At 42.4% G+C, this 14,021-nt stretch overlaps 1 protein-coding gene and 33 non-coding genes across 36 annotated transcripts in view; 1 reads left to right on the top strand and 33 right to left on the bottom strand.

Moving 5' to 3' along the window:
- The window catches only part of hmcn1 (hemicentin 1), a 90,216-nt gene that overhangs the window by 61,523 nt on the left and 14,672 nt on the right, over positions 1-14,021 (top strand). For all 3 annotated transcript variants that reach the window (XM_088425172.1, XM_088425174.1, XM_088425173.1), the window contains exons 69-83: positions 20-216; positions 414-495; positions 644-780; positions 879-1,020; positions 1,877-2,021; positions 2,140-2,267; positions 2,364-2,520; positions 2,864-2,985; positions 3,064-3,228; positions 3,937-4,044; positions 4,149-4,286; positions 4,360-4,494; positions 4,708-4,977; positions 5,064-5,254; positions 5,365-5,578. In XM_088425172.1, the coding sequence (XP_088281298.1) occupies positions 20-216; positions 414-495; positions 644-780; positions 879-1,020; positions 1,877-2,021; positions 2,140-2,267; positions 2,364-2,520; positions 2,864-2,985; positions 3,064-3,228; positions 3,937-4,044; positions 4,149-4,286; positions 4,360-4,494; positions 4,708-4,977; positions 5,064-5,254; positions 5,365-5,578 (2,331 nt within the window). The remainder of the gene's footprint in view (positions 1-19; positions 217-413; positions 496-643; positions 781-878; positions 1,021-1,876; positions 2,022-2,139; positions 2,268-2,363; positions 2,521-2,863; positions 2,986-3,063; positions 3,229-3,936; positions 4,045-4,148; positions 4,287-4,359; positions 4,495-4,707; positions 4,978-5,063; positions 5,255-5,364; positions 5,579-14,021) is intronic.
- trnav-cac (transfer RNA valine (anticodon CAC)) lies at positions 6,390-6,462 on the bottom strand. The gene has a single exon. It is a non-coding gene; the product is annotated as a tRNA-Val (tRNA).
- Positions 6,713-6,785, bottom strand: trnav-cac (transfer RNA valine (anticodon CAC)). The gene has a single exon. It is a non-coding gene; the product is annotated as a tRNA-Val (tRNA).
- Positions 6,878-6,950, bottom strand: trnav-cac (transfer RNA valine (anticodon CAC)). Its single transcript has one exon. It is a non-coding gene; the product is annotated as a tRNA-Val (tRNA).
- Positions 7,043-7,115, bottom strand: trnav-cac (transfer RNA valine (anticodon CAC)). The gene has a single exon. It is a non-coding gene; the product is annotated as a tRNA-Val (tRNA).
- On the bottom strand, positions 7,373-7,445 carry trnav-cac (transfer RNA valine (anticodon CAC)). The gene has a single exon. It is a non-coding gene; the product is annotated as a tRNA-Val (tRNA).
- On the bottom strand, positions 7,538-7,610 carry trnav-cac (transfer RNA valine (anticodon CAC)). The gene has a single exon. It is a non-coding gene; the product is annotated as a tRNA-Val (tRNA).
- trnav-aac (transfer RNA valine (anticodon AAC)) lies at positions 7,869-7,941 on the bottom strand. Its single transcript has one exon. It is a non-coding gene; the product is annotated as a tRNA-Val (tRNA).
- On the bottom strand, positions 8,025-8,097 carry trnav-cac (transfer RNA valine (anticodon CAC)). Its single transcript has one exon. It is a non-coding gene; the product is annotated as a tRNA-Val (tRNA).
- On the bottom strand, positions 8,347-8,419 carry trnav-cac (transfer RNA valine (anticodon CAC)). The gene has a single exon. It is a non-coding gene; the product is annotated as a tRNA-Val (tRNA).
- Positions 8,834-8,906, bottom strand: trnav-cac (transfer RNA valine (anticodon CAC)). The gene has a single exon. It is a non-coding gene; the product is annotated as a tRNA-Val (tRNA).
- On the bottom strand, positions 8,999-9,071 carry trnav-cac (transfer RNA valine (anticodon CAC)). Its single transcript has one exon. It is a non-coding gene; the product is annotated as a tRNA-Val (tRNA).
- Positions 9,164-9,236, bottom strand: trnav-aac (transfer RNA valine (anticodon AAC)). The gene has a single exon. It is a non-coding gene; the product is annotated as a tRNA-Val (tRNA).
- trnav-cac (transfer RNA valine (anticodon CAC)) lies at positions 9,330-9,402 on the bottom strand. Its single transcript has one exon. It is a non-coding gene; the product is annotated as a tRNA-Val (tRNA).
- trnav-cac (transfer RNA valine (anticodon CAC)) lies at positions 10,147-10,219 on the bottom strand. The gene has a single exon. It is a non-coding gene; the product is annotated as a tRNA-Val (tRNA).
- trnav-cac (transfer RNA valine (anticodon CAC)) lies at positions 10,303-10,375 on the bottom strand. Its single transcript has one exon. It is a non-coding gene; the product is annotated as a tRNA-Val (tRNA).
- trnav-cac (transfer RNA valine (anticodon CAC)) lies at positions 10,468-10,540 on the bottom strand. Its single transcript has one exon. It is a non-coding gene; the product is annotated as a tRNA-Val (tRNA).
- On the bottom strand, positions 10,796-10,868 carry trnav-aac (transfer RNA valine (anticodon AAC)). The gene has a single exon. It is a non-coding gene; the product is annotated as a tRNA-Val (tRNA).
- trnav-cac (transfer RNA valine (anticodon CAC)) lies at positions 10,953-11,025 on the bottom strand. The gene has a single exon. It is a non-coding gene; the product is annotated as a tRNA-Val (tRNA).
- On the bottom strand, positions 11,119-11,191 carry trnav-cac (transfer RNA valine (anticodon CAC)). Its single transcript has one exon. It is a non-coding gene; the product is annotated as a tRNA-Val (tRNA).
- Positions 11,285-11,357, bottom strand: trnav-aac (transfer RNA valine (anticodon AAC)). The gene has a single exon. It is a non-coding gene; the product is annotated as a tRNA-Val (tRNA).
- Positions 11,451-11,523, bottom strand: trnav-aac (transfer RNA valine (anticodon AAC)). The gene has a single exon. It is a non-coding gene; the product is annotated as a tRNA-Val (tRNA).
- trnav-aac (transfer RNA valine (anticodon AAC)) lies at positions 11,607-11,679 on the bottom strand. The gene has a single exon. It is a non-coding gene; the product is annotated as a tRNA-Val (tRNA).
- trnav-cac (transfer RNA valine (anticodon CAC)) lies at positions 11,772-11,844 on the bottom strand. The gene has a single exon. It is a non-coding gene; the product is annotated as a tRNA-Val (tRNA).
- Positions 12,094-12,166, bottom strand: trnav-aac (transfer RNA valine (anticodon AAC)). The gene has a single exon. It is a non-coding gene; the product is annotated as a tRNA-Val (tRNA).
- On the bottom strand, positions 12,260-12,332 carry trnav-aac (transfer RNA valine (anticodon AAC)). Its single transcript has one exon. It is a non-coding gene; the product is annotated as a tRNA-Val (tRNA).
- On the bottom strand, positions 12,417-12,489 carry trnav-cac (transfer RNA valine (anticodon CAC)). Its single transcript has one exon. It is a non-coding gene; the product is annotated as a tRNA-Val (tRNA).
- On the bottom strand, positions 12,583-12,655 carry trnav-cac (transfer RNA valine (anticodon CAC)). Its single transcript has one exon. It is a non-coding gene; the product is annotated as a tRNA-Val (tRNA).
- Positions 12,749-12,821, bottom strand: trnav-cac (transfer RNA valine (anticodon CAC)). The gene has a single exon. It is a non-coding gene; the product is annotated as a tRNA-Val (tRNA).
- Positions 13,073-13,145, bottom strand: trnav-cac (transfer RNA valine (anticodon CAC)). The gene has a single exon. It is a non-coding gene; the product is annotated as a tRNA-Val (tRNA).
- Positions 13,405-13,477, bottom strand: trnav-aac (transfer RNA valine (anticodon AAC)). Its single transcript has one exon. It is a non-coding gene; the product is annotated as a tRNA-Val (tRNA).
- On the bottom strand, positions 13,562-13,634 carry trnav-cac (transfer RNA valine (anticodon CAC)). Its single transcript has one exon. It is a non-coding gene; the product is annotated as a tRNA-Val (tRNA).
- On the bottom strand, positions 13,728-13,800 carry trnav-aac (transfer RNA valine (anticodon AAC)). The gene has a single exon. It is a non-coding gene; the product is annotated as a tRNA-Val (tRNA).
- Positions 13,894-13,966, bottom strand: trnav-aac (transfer RNA valine (anticodon AAC)). Its single transcript has one exon. It is a non-coding gene; the product is annotated as a tRNA-Val (tRNA).

Genomic DNA, 14,021 nt, shown 5'->3' with positions numbered 1-14,021 from the left:
TCTTAACTTGACTTTTCAGAACCTCCTCAAATCAAAGAATCTGATGTACCGGAAGAAGTTTTTGTGGTGGTTAATAATGTACTGGAGCTTCAATGCGAGGCCTCGGGTATTCCTCCACCCTCCCTGACATGGCTGAAGGATGGACGTCCACTCCCACAAACAGACAGCCTGCGAATTTTGCTAGGCGGAAAAGTACTCCGCGTGACCTCAGCACAGGTCACAAATTCCATATATATTCTGAGCGGCTCAGTCTAAACCAGGGGTCACCAACCGTTTTGAAACTGAGAGCTACTTCGTCTCTTGTGATCTTTGGGAGCTACGTTGGTGAACCCTGGTCTAAACTATTCACCCCCAAAAATGCTACAGTACATACTGTTTTTAATAATAATTAATTTGTTCAAATGTTATTTCAGTTGGAGGACATAGGCAGATACAGCTGCTTAGCCAACAGTCCAGCCGGCGATGATGACAAAGAATTCTTAGTGCAAGTGCATGGTGAGTAACATACGCGATATATCTGATTTGTTCGTGAACATCTCATTACAAATATAATCCAGTCCTTCCCAGTTAAATAGGATGATAGATCAAAGCGTTGTTTTTGTTTCTTGTTTTCTTGTGTTTGTTTTTGTTTTTTCCTCATCAGTTCCCCCTAACATTGCGGGGGAAAGCACACCCCAGGATGTGTCTGTGCTGCAGAACAGTCAGGTGACTCTGGAATGCAAGTCAGATGCTGTTCCACCTCCAACTCTAAACTGGCTCAAAGATGGTCAACCGTTGCAGGTAAAGAAAATCGAACAAATGTTTTTCTACTTGCTGCAATGAATTACATTTACGTGGTTAATGCTGCTGACTTTTTTTTTTTTTTTACCAATTTGCAGATGTCTGCACGTGTGCGTGTTCTCTTAGACGGCCGCTACTTACAGATCAACATGGCCGATCTTAATGACAAGGCTCAATATATCTGTGTGGCCAGTAACGTCGTTGGCAACACCACACGCCAGTTTAACCTGAATGTCAATGGTAAATGTTTTCATAGTACATAGACCAGTTCATTCACAGTTGAATGTTTGTAAACGATAATGGGCAGCATTCTCTCGAGTGGTAGAATGCAAGTGACTACCACTGCTCTGAACTGAAATACCACCAAATGTGCCACCAAACTAATCCAGCAGAACCAGTGCATTGTGGAAGATATGGAGGCGAACTGCCTACTTCATAAGGGACAGGCTGGTAAATAAACCTCATGTAAAGTTCGCGAGATTTGAGTGAAGGGGTCTCACCACATTTTAGCTGAAAATCAAATATGTAATAATTTCTTAACAGGAACGATGTTTAACAAATGTAATTGTTATTGTGGTGACCAGTGGCTTTGTTATTCCTTAATCTAATATTAAATACAACCTTAGTTGAGAGTTCAAAAGAGCTGAACAAGGTCCCGACCTTGTTGCTTTGCCAATGTTGTAAAATGTGTATTCCCTGCTTCTCGCAACTTGAGTTTCATGTTTGAGATTCTACTTGTGAAAGTTGTCATTGAACGTACCTAGACTCAACTGCTGAAAGCGAGCGATTACCGTACTCGCTTCCTTTTGTTTAGACATGCAAACAAGAGGTTTTAGCTCCGATATGCCAGAAACATGAATGGGAAAGTAAGTAAAAATGAACTCAGGTTAAATTCCTTTGTAACTCTTCCAGATATGAGCAGACCCTCTGTAGGGTTCTGGTTGACGTTGTGACAGGTTTTGTTTACGAGTGCTGCTATTGTAGAATGCTTTGCCTTTTGCCACCTGCAAGAACGTGTGATGTTGACTTGGTAGAGGATTGTTTGAAACAAAATATCTTAAGACTTTTTTTTTAAACATAAAATGTGTCTCTTTAGTGGCTCCAACAATCAAAGACGGCCCACAGACAGTCTCAGTTCATCTTACTAAGCCTGCTGTGCTTGAGTGTATTGTAAGCGGCGTTCCAGCACCTCGCGTCACATGGAGGAAACACGGAACTATATTGTCCGGAAATAACCCCAGGTACAGAAAAAAAATCTCAAACTTAAAAGGCTGTCCACTATTCTTCCAGGGGTAATTTTTGCATTTTTCAAGAAATCACCCATCAAAGTTCACAACTTTTTTATTCATGTGTGTGCAGGTACACGATTATGGATGATGGATCTTTACACATCCACTCTGCACAGGTGACAGATACCGGCCGCTATTTGTGTATGGCAACAAACCTGGCTGGGACTCAACGCAAGAGAGTAGACCTTGAAGTATATGGTGGGATTAAACATGCAAAGACATCTTGAACAAGGACGTTTAACTGCAATCAACAAGCATACTAAAACGTTTTTTGTGCATGTGCTTATTTTTCAGTGCCTCCCTCTATTCTTGATGGACGCACCAATGTGACGGTTACGGTCAATGTCCAAACCACCCTTGCTTGTGAGGCCAGTGGCATACCCAAGCCCTCTGTGATCTGGATGAAGAATGGCAAAGCAATCAATACTGACCAGAACCAGAATATGTACAGGTTTATTCAGTTATTTTACTTCTCTGTTTTATAATGCAGGATGTCTCTTAAATCAAGCCACAAATTACAAATGGAATATTAGGCAAAGTGGCAATTAGGCAATACATTAATACTTAATATTGACCACCCTAAAACCGGAAACATTTCTTCAAGGAGTTTGCTAGGACGCACTTCCATAGGCACCAACGCCCCACAAGATGGTGGCGAAGCACTACATTAAGCCCTTGAATTTTCTTCAAATACAATAGTTTCTTGACATAAAGATGCCACAAGATTCCACAATCACTTCCCTGCAGTGTAATTTCATGTGACAGCAAGAACTTTACTGTTTTGTGCGTTGTAGATTACTCTCGTCAGGCTCTCTGGTAGTGATTGCACCCACAGTGGAAGACACGGCTCTGTATGAATGTATTGTGTCCAACGAGGCAGGCGAAGATGCCAGATCCATCAATCTCACTGTCCAAGGTGAGTGACATCATGATTCCTTCCATCTAAGTATGTGTACAATATTTTCATGTGGCTAAAGTGCTTTTATCTTCCTAGTTCCTCCATCAATAGCTGATGAACCCACAGACCTAGTTGTGACAAGATTGTCCCCAGTCGTCATTGCCTGTACTGCTTCAGGCGTCCCCGACCCCATAATTTATTGGAGCAAAGATGGCAACAAGATGCCCAAGTTGGGACAAGGATACAAGATCTTGAACACAGGTCAATGTTGGAATAGTTTTGTTGCTTGCCTTGGTATTTCCTCAATGGATCTTGAAGGTGTATCTTAGAGTCCCAGTCGAAGATTTGGAAACACTCTTGCAGAATATTGATGGAATTGTTCAGTGAACAAAAACAATGGTCACAAGTAGACACATTTTGTCCAGATAACAGCTTTCAACATCTTAGTATTTTCATAGTCAGTCAGTAATGCTGTATAATTTGAAATTACTTTCACTTCACTTCAAGCGTTAATACATCAAATTTCTTGACCTCTTAATGCTCGCATGTTCATATTCTGGGGCCAAATGTTCATATTTCTGTTCACTGTTCGTATTGCCCTGTGCCGCTGGCATGAAATGAATAATGTGAAGCGAATAAACATTGTTGACTGCAGTACAGAGTGCACATATGCAAAAAAACGATTTTGTATTTTAGCTTAAAATGGCAGCAGACCTGAGGCTGCCCTCTTGTATATGTTGGCAAATACACTATGCATCTGAACGCACTACTCCGAGTTATGTTACGTGCAAGGCTATGAAGCCTGGTGGTCAGTGACGGACAGGGAATAAAATTGTTTCCCCCAATAAATCTTTGTCAATTGGTTTGAATTTGAGGGTGGTTTCACACCTTTGACTGGTATTGTATCTGATCAATATATAAAAGTCACTAATCATGCAAAATGAATTTGGTATATTCCCCTGTTTTTAGGTCAAGTAGAAATAAACTCAGCTGAGCTCAGTCATGCAGGACGCTATTCATGCACAGCCAAGAATGCTGCGGGCTCCACTCATCGCCACATACAACTCACTGTACAGGGTAAGACTTCTTTTCACATATTTTACGGTCTTGAGCAAATTAGCTTTATTTTTATCTAAAGAAATATAAATACATAATCATATAAAATGGTCATCTTTCCGTAGAGCTTCCTGTCATCCATTCCCATCCGTCCACAATGGAGGTGATCCTCAATAATCCCATCGTGCTGCCGTGCAGGGCCACTGGCTCACCAAGGCCGACAATCACCTGGCAAAAGGAAGGCATCAATATACATACCACAGGTAATATTTTCCAAGTGTGCCTCTGCCGGTAATCTCATGCGATCACTTCGAAAAGCCTCATGTTTTTCGGTAGGTGGAAGTTTCACGGTGCTACCTAACGGAAGTCTGCGGATCACCAAGGCCTCTCTGTCCAACTCTGGAACTTATATATGTGTTGCTCAAAACCCAGCGGGGACAGCCCTGGGCAAGACCAAACTCAGAGTGCAGGGTAAGTAACTGTGAGTTCACCAACTCAAGATCTTTTTATACTCATTTGTTTGTTTGAAAACAAACTGTAGCCACTCAGGGGCCTGCATATCCAAAGAGTTGCAGACCTGCGACCCAAATACATCCACACTTTTTTACCCCACTTTCTTCCTTGTGTTGAAATGAATCACATGATATTTACTATTTATGTTGATTCAAGCGTTGTCCTTCTCAGTGCCTCCAGTCATCAGCTCAGAAACCCAAAAATACCTTGCTCCAGTGGACGCCTCTGTGACTCTACAGTGCCAGTCAGACGGCATCCCTCCCCCTACCGTTAACTGGCACAAAGACGGGCAGCCTCTGGGGGAATCTGTACGTCAGCGGGTGCTTGCCACAGGCTCCTTGCAGGTGGCATTCATTCAGCCGAGCGATACGGGAATGTACACTTGCACCGCTGCCAATTCTGCAGGAAGCGCGAATCTAGAGATGAGCCTGACTGTGCAGAGTGGGTTTTCTGAAACACAGATCACTGTTAGCATACTGTATCATATTCATCAAATCGCCAACTGATAATGCATATGCCCTCCGCAGTCCCGCCCTCCATTCTGGTCTCAGAGCAGGAAGTAGTTGTCACGGAAAATAGTCAGGCCCAGCTGGCATGTGTGGCGAAAGGCGTCCCACAACCGACCCTGTCTTGGGAGAAGGACGGCATTGTTTTAGGAGTGGAAACTGGGGAATACACCATCTTGCCCTCTGGGGAGCTGATTATTGATGCTGCCCAGGTGAGGACTATAGCTGGGTTCTCACTTTTCAGTATACGTATATTGGGTTTGTACTGTAAATGTTCTCATGTGAACGGATAATCCCCCTTCTTGGTCACCATCTACATCAGCCTGGAGATGCAGGAAGTTACACATGTGTCGCCACCAACGAAGTGGGTCACGACAGCCAGACACTGAGCCTGTCTGTTCATACCCACCCTGTCTTCACTGAGTTGCTTGGCGACGTCTCCCTCAACAAGGGCGAGCGCCTCCTGCTGGTCTGTGGAGTTAGTGGCATCCCCTTGCCCAGGATCACATGGGCCTTCAACAACAACATAATTCCAGGTGCCTCAGTTGATGATCAAAATGATAAAGAATAAGGATTTGGAAAATTTGTCTTATGTTTTTGTTAGTTAAAAGAGACATGAGATGGTTGATTTAAATCAATCAAAGCATTTTCACTCATCATTACTTCAAACTGCACTTCAAAATTGTGTCTATTAGAGGAGTAGACATATAAACAAACACCCTTCACCTACACCTTGTCTCCATCAACAATATGTGGCTGAACTTAATCACTGTTAATGATAGTCTCGACATCCAACAAAGCGCAGTGCAGCTCTGCTTATCTTTTGGCTTTGACAACCATGCTTCAGGCAATGTAGTGTGATCAGGATTCTAAATGGTGAAACTCGGAGCATTATGTTATGTAATTTAGCAACATTTGAAAGATTTAAGAGCTGCTCAACTTGCATGCATATTTTGAGGAAATACTGTATGCTAATAACAAAAATAATACTTTGTCCAGTAATATGACACTTTGTTATGTGAATACACTCTCCCTATACTCACAAGCAATTAAAAAAAATCAATGATCCCGATGTATTAGAACAATAATCCAACTTGTTCAAACCCAAACATTTTAGATTAATCTGATTCCAATTTAGTAGGAAGATGTTTGGGAATGAAACGAAACATACATTTTAAAACAGGGTTATCATCCAACATCGGTGAACGCCTGACCACCTAAATGTGAACGTGATAACCACTATACTACAGAAACCCATGAGGAGCATTTTTCGCCTGCTTTCCTTTAAAATTCAGACTAGCAATCCCTTGTCGATTGGATTGGTCAAACAATAACATTTTGAAGATTTGTTTCTGCCCAGTTTCGAGCTGGGGACCTTTCACGTGTGAGGCGAACGTAATAACCACTACACTACAGAAACCCATGAGAAATGATTTTCGCCTGCTTTCCTTTAAAATTCAGACTAGTAATCCCTTGTCAATTGGATTGGACAAAGAATAACATTTTGAACACTTGTTTCTGCCCAGTTTCGAGCTGGGGACCTTTCGCGTGTGAGGCGAACGTGATAAACTCTACACTACAGAAACCCATGAGAAGCGGTTTTCAACTGCTTTCCTTTAAAATTCAGACTAGCAATCTCTTGACGATTGGATTGGTCAAACAATAAAAATTGTTTCTGCCCAGTTTCGAGCTGGGGACCTTTCGCGTGTGAGGCGAATGTGATAACCACTACACTACAGAAACCCATGAGAAGCGTGTTTGCCTGCTTTCCTTTAAAATTCAGACTAGCAATCCCTTGTCAATTGGATTGGTCAAACAATAATATTTTGAACACATGTTTCTGCCCAGTTTCGAGCTGGGGACCTTTCGCGTGTGAGGCGAACGTGATAACCACTACACTACAGAAACCCATGAAAGCATTTTTCGCCTGATTTCCTTTAAAATTCAGACTAGCAATCCCTTGTCAATTGGATTGGTCAAACAATAATATTTTGAACACATGTTTCTGCCCAGTTTCGAGCTGGGGACCTTTCGCGTGTGAGGCGAACGTGATAACCACTACACTACAGAAACCCATTAGAGACTTTTTCGCCTGCTTTCCTTTAAAATTCAGACTAGCAATCCCTTGTCAATTGGATTGGACAAACAATAACATTTTGAACACTTGTTTCTGCCCAGTTTTGAGCTGGGACCTTTCGCGTGTTAGGCGATCGTGATAACCACTACACTACAGAAACCCATGCAAAACGTTTTTCGCCTGCTTTCCTTTAAAATTCAGACTAGCAATCCCTTGTCAATTGGATTGGTCAAACAATAATATTTTGAACACATGTTTCTGCCCAGTTTCGAGCTGGGGACCTTTCGCGTGTGAGGCGAACGTGATAACCACTACACTACAGAAACCCATGAAAGCATTTTTCGCCTGATTTCCTTTAAAATTCAGACTAGCAATCCCTTGTCAATTGGATTGGTCAAACAATAATATTTTGAACACATGTTTCTGCCCAGTTTCGAGCTGGGGACCTTTCGCGTGTGAGGCGAACGTGATAACCACTACACTACAGAAACCCATGAAAGCATTTTTCGCCTGTTTTCCTTTAAAATTCAGACTAGCAATCCCTTGTCAATTGGAATGGTCAACCAATAACATTTTGAACACTTGTTTCTGCCCAGTTTCGAGCTGGGTACCTTTCGCGTGTGAGGCGAACGTGATAACCACGACACTACAGAAACCCATGAGAAGCGCTTTTCGCCTGCTTTCCTTTAAAATTCAGACTAGCAATCCCTTGTCAATTGGATTGGTCAAACAATAACATTTTGAACACTTGTTTCTGCCCAGTTTCGAGCTGGGGACCTTTCGCGTGTTGGGCGAACGTGATAACCACTACACTACAGAAACCCATTAGAGACTTTTTCGCCTGCTTTCCTTTAAAATTCAGACTAGCAATCTCTTGACGATTGGATTGGTCAAACAATAAAATTTGTTTCTGCCCAGTTTCGAGCTGGGGACCTTTCGCGTGTGAGGCGAATGTGATAACCACTACACTACAGAAACCCATGAGAAGCGTTCTTCGCCTGCTTTCCTTTAAAATTCAGACTAGCAATCCCTTGTCAATTGGATTGGTCAACCAATAACATTTTGAACACTTGTTTCTGCCCAGTTTCGAGCTGGGAACCTTTCGCGTGTGAGGCGGACGTGATAACCACTACACGACAGAAACCCATGAGAGACTTTTTTGCCTGTTTTCCTTTAAAATTCAGACTAGCAATCTCTTGACGATTGGATTGGTCAAACAATAACATTTGTTTCTGCCCAGTTTCGAGCTGGGGACCTTTCGCGTGTGAGGCGAACGTGATAACCACTACACTACAGAAACCCATGAGAGACTTTTTTCCCTGCTTTCCTTTAAAATTCAGACTAGCAATCCCTTGTCAATTGGATAGGACAAAGAATAACATTTTGAACACATGTTTCTGCCCAGTTTAGAGCTGGGGACTTTTCGCGTGTGAGGCGAACGTGATAACCACTACACTACAGAAACCCATGAGAAACTTTTTCGCCTGTTTTCCTTTAAAATTCAGACTAGCATTCTCTTGACGATTGGATTGGTCAAACAATAACATTTGTTTCTTCCCAGTTTCGAGCTGGTGACCTTGCGCGTGTGAGGCGAACGTGATAACCACTACAATACAGAAACCCATGAGAAGCGTTTTTTGCCTGCTTTCCTTTAAAATTCAGACTAGCAATCCCTTGTCAATTGGATTGGTCAAACAATAACATTTTGAACACTTGTTTCTGCCCAGTTTCGAGCTGGGGACCTTTCGCGTGTGAGGCGAACGTGATAACCACTACACTACAGAAACCCATGAAAGCATTTTTCGCCTGCTTTCCTTTAAAATTCAGACTAGCAATCCCTTGTCAATTGGATTGGTCAAACAATAACATTTTGAACACTTGTTTCTGCCCAGTTTCGAGCTGGGGACCTTTCGCGTGTGAGGCGAACGTGATAACCACTACACTACAGAAACCCATGAAAGCATTTTTCGCCTGCTTTCCTTTAAAATTCAGACTAGCAATCCCTTGTCAATTGGATTGGTCAACAAATAACATTTTGAACATTTGTTTCTGCCCAGTTTCGAGCTGGGGACCTTTCGCGTGTTAAGCGAACGTGATAACCACTACACTACAGAAACCCATGAGAAGTGTATTTCGCCTGTTTTCCTTTAAAATTCAGACTAGCAATCCCTTGTCAATTGGATTGTTTAAACAATAACATTTTGAACACTTGTTTCTGCCCAGTTTCGAGCTGGGGACCTTTCGCGTGTGAGGCGAATGTGATAACCACTACACTACAGAAACCCATGAGAAGTGTTTTTCGCCTGCTTTCCTTTAAAATTCAGACTAGCAATCCCTTGTCAATTGGATTGGAGAAAGAATAACATTTTGAACACTTGTTTCTGCCCAGTTTCGATCTGGGTACATTTCGCATGTTAATCGAACGTGATAACCACTACACTACAGAAACCCATGAGACCTTTTCTTGCCTGTTTTCCTTTAAAATTCAGACTAGCAATCCCTTGTCAATTGGATTGGACAAAGAATAACATTTTGAACACATGTTTCTGCCCAGTTTCGGGCTGGGGACCTTTCGCGTGTCAAGCGAACGTGATAACCACTACACTCCAGAAAACCATGAGAAACTTTTTTGCCTGTTTTCCTTTAAAATTCAGACTAGCAATCTCTTGACGATATGATTGGTCAAACAATAACATTTGTTTCTGCCAAGTTTCAAGCTGGGGACCTTTCGCGTGTTAGGCGAACGTGATAACCACTACACTACAGAAACCCATGAGACCCTTTTTTGCCTGCTTTCCTTTAAAATTCAGACTAGCAATCCCTTGTCAATTGGATTGGACAAATAATAACATTTTGAACACATGTTCTGCCCAGTTTCGAGCTGGGGACCTTTAGCGTGTGAGGCGAACGTGATAACCACTACACTACACAAACCCATGAGAAGTGTTTTTCGCCTGCTTTCCTTTAAAATTCAGACTAGCAATCCCTTGTCAAATGGATTGGACGAAGAATAACGTTTAGAACAGTTGTTTCTGCCCAGTTTCGAGCTGGGGACCTTTCGCGTGTGAGGCGAACGTGATAACCACTACACTACAGAAACCCATGAGAGACTTTTTCAACTGCTTTCCTTTAAAATTCAGACTAGCAATCTCTTGACGATTGGATTGGTCAAACAATAACATTTGTTTCTGCCCAGTTTCGAGCTGGGGACCTTTCGCGTGTGAGGCGAACGTGATAACCACTACACTACAGAAACCCATGACAGACTTTTTTGCCTGCTTTCCTTTAAAATTCAGACTAGCAATCCCTTGTCAATTGGATTGGTTAAACAATAACATTTTGAACACTTGTTTCTGCCCAGTTTCGAGCTGGGGACCTTTCGCGTGTGAGGCGAACGTGATAACCACTACACTACAGAAACCATGAGAGACAATGTTTGCCTGTTTTCCTTTAAAATTCAGACTAGCAATCCCTTGACAATTGTATAAGTGAACAATAACATTTTGAACACTTGTTTCTGCCCAGTTTCGAGCTGGGGACCTTTCGCGTGTGAGGCGAACGTGATAACCACTACACTAAAAACCCATGAGAAGTGTTTTTCGCCTGCTTTCCTTTAAAATTCAGACTAGCAATCCCTTGTCAAATGGATTGGACAAAGAATAACATTTTGAACACTTGTTTCTGCCCAGTTTCGAGCTGGGGACCTTTCGCGTGTTAGGCGAACGTGATAACCACTACACTACAGAAACCCATGAGAGACAGTGTTTGCCTGCTTTCCTTTAAAATTCAGACTAGCAATCCCTTGTCAATTGGATTGGTCAAACAATAAAATTAGTTTCTGCCCAGTTTCGAGCTGGGGACCTTTCGCGTGTGAGGCGAATGTGATAACTACTACACTACAGAAACCCATGAGAGACAGTGTTTGCCTGCTTTCCTTTAAAATTCAGACTAGCAATCCCTTGTCAATTGGATTGGTCAAACAATAACATTTTGAACACTTGTTTCTGCCCAGTTTCGAGCTGGGGACCTTTCGCGTGTGAGGCGAACGTGATAACCACTACACTACAGAAACCCATGAGAAGTGTTTTTTGCCTGTTTTCCTTTAAAATTCAGACTAGCAATCCCTTGTCAATTGGATTGGACAAAGAATAACATTTTGAACACTTGTTTCTGCTCAGTTTCGAGCTGGGGACCATTCGCGTGTTAGGCGAACGTGATAACCACTACACTACAGAAACCCATGAGAAGCGCTTTTCGCCTGCTTTCCTTTAAAATTCAGACTAGCAATCCCTTGTCAAATGGATTGGACAAAGAATAACATTTTGAACAGTTGTTTCTGCCCAGTTTCGAGCTGGGGACCTTTCGCGTGTTAGGCGAACGTGATAACCACTACACTACAGAAACCCATGAGAGACTTTTTTGCCTGTTTTCCTTTAAAATTCAGACTAGCAATCTCTTGACGATTGGATTGGTCAAACAATAACATTTGTTTCTGCCCAGTTTCGAGCTGGGGACCTTTCGCGTGTTAGGCGAACGTGATAACCACTACACTACAGAAACCCATGAGAGCCTTTTTTGCCTGCTTTCCTTTAAAATTCAGACTAGCAATCCCTTGTCAATTGGATTGGACAAAGAATAACATTTTGAATACATGTTTCTGCCCAGTTTCGAGCTGGGGACCTTTCGCGTGTGAGGCGAACGTGATAACCACTACACTACAGAAACCCATGAGAGACTTTTTCGCCTGCTTTCCCTTAAAATTCAGACTAGCAATCTCTTGACGATTGGATTGGTCAAACAATAACATTTGTTTCTGCCCAGTTTTGAGCTGGGGACCTTTCGCGTGTGAGGCAAATGTGATAACCACTACACTACAGAAAACCATGAGAGACAGTGTTTGCCTGCTTTCCTTTAAAATTCAGACTAGCAATCCCTTGACAATTGGATTGGTCGAACAATAACATTTTGAACACTTGTTTCTGCCCAGTTTCGAGCTGGGGACCTTTCGCGTGTTAGGCGAACGTGATAACCACTACACTACAGAAACCCATGAGAAGTGTATTTCGCCTGTTTTCCTTTAAAATTCAGACTAGCAATCCCTTGTCAATTGGACTGGTCAAACAATAACATTTTGAACACTTGTTTCTGCCCAGTTTCGAGCTGGGGGCCTTTCGCGTGTTAGGCGAACGTGATAACCACTACACTACAGAAACCCATAAGAAGCATTTTTCGCCTGCTGTCCTTTAAAATTTAGACTAGCAATCCCTTGTCAATTGGATTGGTCAAACAATAACATTTGTTTCTGCCCAGTTTCGAGCTGGGGACCTTCCGCGTGTGAGGCGAACGTGATAACCACTACACTACAGAAACCCATGAGAAGCGTTTTTCGCCTGCTTTCTTTTAAAATTCAGACTAGCAATCCCTTGTCAATTGGATTGGTCAAACTATAACATTTTGAACACTTCTTTCTGCCCAGTTTCGAGCTGGGGACCTTTCGCATGTGAGGCGAACGTGATAACCACTACACTACAGAAACCCATGAGAGACTTTTTTCGCCTGCTTTCCTTTAAAATTCAGACTAGCAATCCCTTGTCAACTGGATCTATCAACAAATAACATTTTGAAGATTTGTTTCTGCCCAGTTTCGAGCTGGGGACCTTTCGCGTGTGAGGCGAACGTAATAACCACTACACTACAGAAACCCATGAGAAGTGTTTTTTGCCTGTTTTCCTTTAAAATTCAGACTAGCAATCCCTTGTTAACTTGATTGGACAAAGAATAACATTTTGAACACATGTTTCTGCCCATGTTTCAAGCTGGGGACCTTTCGCGTGTTAGGCGAACGTGATAACCACTACACTACAGAAACCCATGAGAGACAGTGTTTGCCTGCTTTCCTTTAAAATTCAGACTAGCAATCCCTTGTCAATTGGATTGGTCAAACAATAAAATTTGTTTCTGCCCAGTTTCGAGCTGGGGACCTTTCGCGTGTGAGGCGAATGTGATAACTACTACACTACAGAAACCCATGAGAGACAGTGTTTGCCTGCTTTCCTTTAAAATTCAGACTAGCAATCCCTTGTCAATTGGATTGGTCAAACAATAACATTTTGAACACTTGTTTCTGCCTAGTTTCGAGCTGGGGACCTTTCGTGTGTGAGGAGAACGTGATAACCACTACACTACAGAAACCCATGAGAAGTGTTTTTCGCCTGTTTTCCTTTAAAATTCAGACTAGCAATCCCTTGTCAATTGGATTGGACAAAGAATAACATTTTGAACACTTGTTTCTGCTCAGTTTCGAGCTGGGGACCATTCGCGTGTTAGGCGAACGTGATAACCACTACACTACAGAAACCCATGAGAAGCGCTCTTCGCCTGCTTTCCTTTAAAATTCAGACTAGCAATTTCTTGACGATTGGATTGGTCAAACAATAAAATTTGTTTCTGCCCAGTTTCGAGCTGGGGACCTTTCGCATGTGAGGCGAACGTGATAACCACTACTCTACAGAAACCCATGAGAAGCATTTTTCGCCTGCTTTCCTTTAAAATTCAAACTAGCAATCCCTTGTCAATTGGATTGGACAAAGAATAACATTTTGAACACTTGTTTCTGCCCAGTTTCGAGCTGGGGACCTTTCGCGTGTTAGGCGAACGTGATAACCACTACACTACAGAAACCCATGAGAAGCATTTTTCGCCTGCTTTCCTTTAAAATTCAAACTAGCAATCCCTTGTCAATTGGATTGGACAAAGAATAACATTTTGAACACTTGTTTCTGCCCAGTTTCGAGCTGGGGACCTTTCGCGTGTTAGGCGAACGTGATAACCACTACACTACAGAAACCCATGAGAGATAGTGTTTAGCCTGCTTTCCTTTAAAATTCAGACTAGCAATCCCT

This window comes from Hippichthys cyanospilos, chromosome 10, assembly GCF_059441005.1.
Source record: "Hippichthys cyanospilos isolate Australia breed blue-spotted pipefish chromosome 10, RoL_Hcya_1.0, whole genome shotgun sequence".
NCBI classification, from domain to species: domain Eukaryota; kingdom Metazoa; phylum Chordata; class Actinopteri; order Syngnathiformes; family Syngnathidae; genus Hippichthys; species Hippichthys cyanospilos.
The sequence above is the reverse complement of the archived record's forward strand: the minus strand, read 5'-3'. Positions and strand labels throughout refer to the sequence as shown.